General features: G+C 36.1%; 1 protein-coding gene across 1 annotated transcript; it reads right to left on the bottom strand.

Annotated features, from left to right (window-relative positions):
- Positions 1-4,132: 4,132 nt before the first annotated feature.
- Positions 4,133-4,986, bottom strand: LOC111376918 (ribose-phosphate pyrophosphokinase 1-like). Its single transcript, XM_022999930.1, has 3 exons — positions 4,978-4,986; positions 4,566-4,709; positions 4,133-4,360 (listed from the first exon to the last, which is right to left on the bottom strand). The coding sequence occupies exons 1-3, from the start codon at positions 4,984-4,986 to the stop codon at positions 4,154-4,156; spliced, it is 360 nt and encodes a 119-aa protein (XP_022855698.1). The 3' UTR covers positions 4,133-4,153.
- Between the last annotated feature and the right edge of the window lie 611 nt (positions 4,987-5,597).

Genomic DNA, 5,597 nt, shown 5'->3' with positions numbered 1-5,597 from the left:
TCGGGGCTGGCCCGGTGTGAAAAATGTTGTCACTTGAGGTGGGCAACCAGATCTAAATAAAGGTGCATTCACTCCAGAGGAGGAACTTCTTATCATTGAAAATTTTGTATATATTTGTAACTGATTTGTAATTTTTTAAAAATGGGATCTGTGGTTGCAATTAGTTATTTGTTGTTTCATTTCCTTTCTTTTTTTTTTTTTATTTGAATGGAGGGTAAAATTGTCCAAAATTGGTGAAAAATACGTTCAGCGCCAAAAAAGGTGAAAGGTAAGGACAAAAATATCAAAAAATGAAAAATATGGACGTTTTCCACAATAGACATAAAAGGTGGGGACGTTTTGTGCCAATTACCCTATATTTAATTTTCTTACTTAGTTGTACTTGCAGAAGTAGAAGCAACTTGTGTACCATATTCCGTCCAAGTAAGGTGCGAATTTCTGAGGTATTATTTTCACTAAAACTAAGCACGGCTTAGGCTAACTGTGCTTGCAAAATAGCAACAACTCAAAAACGAACCAAAGAAACCACAGCTATGGCCCCCAGGGCATATCTCCCAGTGGCAAAGGGGAGGGCGGATAGGGCTCAGCGCGGCAGTGTGCAAAGTTCGATTCCCCGCAAGATGGAATTGGCTTTGTTGCAAGCGGGAGTTACTATATGGGTTAACAGTCTTGGCCTATCCATGTGCTCTCCACCCTGGCTCCTGGGAGACACATCCTGCGATTTACCTCCTCCACGATGGCTCAGGGCAGGGTCGGTGAGGGCCCTTAAGGTTGGGGTTCAACCTTTTAAAGAAACCACAGCTATGTCATTGTCACATCAGCAACAACAATTCCAATTATATTACAGGGTTTTCTTATTAATGAAAACAAACCTTCAGATTACATAGGACAATTACTTTTATTCATTTGAACAGAATGCGGTCCATACTTAACCTGTAGTATGGTCTTTGGCCAAGTACCAACCGAAACATAAATAATTAAGACAACTTCCAACATGTACATTAAAAATAAATCCCAAATAAAAAAGGATGATTAACCAGTCCCAACTTGTTACAACATAAACGCTTTGTACACTTTCCATACACGGGTAGGAACAGGATTATACTATATAGTGAAGAAGATTTTAGCATATTTTCCTTCATTTATAGTGTTTGGTACTATCCAATCCATCCCAGCAAACCTGCCAAAAAAGTGTAAATTTCTATTAACCTAGATTTGAGATTTGAGTTCCAATGTACATATGGAGGCTGAACCTCAACTTTGAGAGCCTTCACTGCCCAGCCCCTAAAACTTTGTGAAGGAGGTAAATCGCGGAATGTATCCCAACAGGCAAAGAACAAAAACTGTCTGTACACTGCGCCTACAAGGAGTCAAATTCTATGTCTCAGGAATCGAATCCCCACACTGCTGCTGCCAGCAAGCCGTGAGATAACCTCACTCCTGTCCTTTACACCACTGGACTATGCCCCGAGGGGTGAGTTCCAATGTACATATGCTTTGAGAAACTAAAAAGTTCAAGCACTCATTAAACTGAAATTGTCTTTTCATATGAAACAACATGTTTTGCCAAGGCAAAAGAAATAAAATAAAATTTAATTTAATTTAATTAATTCCAAGCCTATTTAAATATTTTTACTTTTTTTTTTTTTAATTTTTAACTAAAAAGAAGCGTCTGTGAAAGTATTGTCAAAATCAAAATCAGGTCGGAATACAATGATCTTCCTACATTCACATGAGTTTTCCCGTCTTCCTAATAGAAATGTGTCGTCAGTTTATAATATTGTTCTAACATTTATGCAAAACATCAACAGGTCCTTTGTCTTCGCAAATGTCATTGTAACCGCCTATTTGATCCTTTCACTGAAACTATCATCTTTAAAATTGTAAAAAGTCGCACACAAGTACCAAGGAGAGTATTGATCATCTTTGATACGGTAATTTCTCCAGACTTAGTAACATAAATAAACAAGATATTGTTACAATACAATAAAAGAGATGCATAATCTCCGAACACGTCACCAAAATGAATGTGATAATGGGGAGGAATAGACACTAAAATAAACAAGATTTTACTTCTTTTCTCTTAATAATGTCAAATACTATCTAATCCTCCATCCATACCATATATGACATAAAAAGTTCATAGATCTTGCAAGTTTTAAGGTTGTCTCCAAGTGATTTCAGACAATTAAATAATGTTGGGCGTCACAAAGCTCAGAATGATAGACCTTATGAAGGCAATACTAGCTCTTTTGCTGCATATAATGAAAGCCAGAAGTTGAGAACAATTTTTCATAAATATCCTAAAATTTTCTCTCCAAGGAAGTTGACCAATCAAGTTATACTTAAGCAATGTGAAAATAGAACACTGCAGAGAAATCAAAGTCCACAATTATGAGTACCATTGTTTAAATTTTAAAGAATGTTGTTCACTTCAAACCCACAGAGATTGTGGCACTCCATTCAATTTTCTGGTATTGTCAGTCTTTTCCTTAATTAAGGATCCTTCGAGGAAGAGAAATTAATATTTTTGTGGAATATGGTTCGAAAACAAAATGGTAGTTGGTGGAAGTGTTATAGAGGGAGGAGAAGCAAATAGATTTTCTACCCACCACAGTTGGGCAAACAAAATTCTCATCATAGCAGTAAATGAAGTTGCAGATTAAATGGATAGAGCACTCTAAACATCAATTTCAATAGTTAGCTTATGCTGCGATGGCATGTAAGGATTAACATGGCAGCAGAAAACCTTAATTATAATTTCGTTTCGTCTCTTCTTCACATGCATTTTATTTATCCAATTTGTTGGGGGAAATAGATCTGTTATTCGAGACTTCCACAGAGGACGTCCCTTAAAATTAATATCACGAGCATCTTCTCGTCAAAAAATGGCAAGAATAAAACAAAGAAAAATGCAAATACGATTATTGTCTATTCTCTTCTTTAATTCATTTATTTTGTTTTAAATTCTCATATTTCTATAGCTGAGGTTCATATAGAAGTGCCAGGTAGATTTAAATGAAAGCTGCTCACAGCACAATCATCATCCACCCGCCATATGGTCTCGCCCAGGAGGTTTGCCACAGATTAGATTGTAAGCTGAGGGAAATAGTTCTTGTCTTCTACTGGAATGGTGTTTGTTATGATAACCTCTTGGAACAGGACATTTGATAACCGCTCAGTTGCAGGAGGACTGCAAAAAGTTTAACATGTGGAGATTGGCACAACTTGTATTATACCTGATTCAGTATGAGCAAATTGGAGATTGTCACAATTTGTTAAGTATAGATTATTGAGATGGAAATGATGCTCCAAAAGAATAAAAGCCACAACTCCACTGGCCGAAGTATAAAATATATGATCTTGCCCTGAACCAGGCCAATGAAATGATTAAGCAGCTCAGTGATCCAACGCTTAATGTTCATTAGAGATGGGGATCAGGTGACTCTATTTTCTGATATGTTTCAGAGCTCCAATCTGGGAAGGTAGATTGTAACTGAGAAGTAAATTTTTCATCGCTACTAAAAAAGCGCCATACTTTCAGTCAAGCAAATATTCCAATGAGAAGATATTTTAGCTCCTCCTTGATGCGACAAAGCTGCTGCTTGTGCAATGGTTCCTGTAACCATCTGCCGATAAGTACAATTCCCAAATACGATAGACTGATTACGACAAAAGTGCTAGTGGGGGCTGTATATAACCACCCCACAAATGGTGACAAAAATTGGAAATTGAGCAATTGATTTATAAATCCTCCGATGAAGAAACCTGAAAAGAATTTACAGCTCTTAAGAGTTGATGTTTTACTGATTAGGGAGACAGTGGTGAACTAGTGTCGCCAAAATTGATAGCGCTGTATGTAGATGTATTCTTATTTTCCCCTGGTAGAGAAAAAAGATTAAATTGGAAATATAGTTAAAACCGAATTTATTTACATACAGCTGTATGTATGATTACAAAAAGCTTATTCTTTTCAGTTTTAGATCTTGATTTCAATATAGAATTTGCAGTGTAGCATCTATATGTGTATGCCCAGGCTGCAGCTATTTGATTAACTATTATTCAAGATTGTGAAAGAATAAGTGGATCATAAAGAAAAATAAAAAAAAATTACCAAGCAGTATCAATCATGTCATCCACCATAACTGCCACGTCACCAATCAAATTCATCACCTACAGAATCCGAATGGTATATTAACCCATTGGTGTTATAGGCACAAAATGTAGCATACCAAATATTCAGTTCAGACAACTTTTTGGCAAAATCTCTTGTTCTAGCAACCCCGCCAACATCCAGTGAGACCACAACCAGAACATCAGAACATATGGCCTTGTTGGCAAGGTAATCAAGTATGACAGGCTACTTGCTTCAGAATAAGTGAACAATAAAGTAAGATTGCAAATAGAAATTCAACATATAGACAATTAAGTCAGCCCCATTCGCCAATCTTCAATTCATCAGCTTCCAAATTTTCCTGGGTTAATATTGCACCAAAACTCACTGAAATTATGCCAGTGTTAGATTCTGTGTATGTCATGGGAACAAACATCTCAAGGCCTTTTACCTGACCATGTACATGATCCATTGGAATGTCAAAATATCCCATGGACTGACCAGAATGAAGGTCACAGGCAAGAACCCGGTCTGCACCAGCTTCAGTAATCAGATTAGCTACAAGTTTGGCTGCTATTGACTCACACCCTTGTGTCTATAGTGGAAGCGAATGTTCATAAAGAAATGCAAATAGGAAATTGAAGTACCAAAACAAAGAATACTAACAACACTCATCAACCAAATTCATTCAGGTGGAGGCTAATTGTCAATGAAATAAAAGTGAAATTACATAATAGTCATACACCTAATAAAACTTGACATTATTTTTATCGTTTGGCATCTAATTGCTTTTAGTTTAAGATTTTTTTTCTTTAGAAATTTTAAAGTGAAAACACTCTAGAAGAAAAAGTAAAAGTGAAGACCTGAAGCATGTGGACGTTTACCAATATTTGCATAGTTTCATTGTATATCCAGTAAGAATTCTTCAATTTTGATAAAAAGACTCAATGCGAGGCAACAAAATCAGGGCTTTCAAATAGATACCTATAAGCTGCATCATGATGTCTCATTTAGCAGGGAAAAACAGCAGGGTCAAGGCAAGTAGATTGTAGTGGCTGCACAAGATATACATCACACCCTCTAACATTGTCTTGTAGTTGAACATAAATCTCTCCATCAGCATATCGTATTATCTTAATTTTTCCAAGCTCCAGACCATATAACACGTAATTTCCTGTAAAAGACACAATTTTGTACAAAACAATAGAATTGCTAATGTATCTCATTAAGCAAACTCTAGACAAAAATTATGAAAATGGAGAACGAAGTAATCACACAACAAAACTTGCATGTGCTCAAGAGCCAAACAACTCATTTAAAACAGAGGAAGTACGCAACAATTTGAAGCATGTGCTTACAATGCTGCTCTAGGTGGATAAAAATAGCATATAATAAAATATTTTTGGTCAAATTCAACTGAACCTTTTAACATTTTCCCTTTCAAATCAACCTTAACTTCCAATATGCTCGTATTTAAAAATAA

Source organism: Olea europaea, unplaced genomic scaffold (assembly GCF_002742605.1).
Source record: "Olea europaea var. sylvestris unplaced genomic scaffold, O_europaea_v1 scaffold1576, whole genome shotgun sequence".
Classification (NCBI taxonomy): domain Eukaryota; kingdom Viridiplantae; phylum Streptophyta; class Magnoliopsida; order Lamiales; family Oleaceae; genus Olea; species Olea europaea.
The sequence above is the reverse complement of the archived record's forward strand: the minus strand, read 5'-3'. Positions and strand labels throughout refer to the sequence as shown.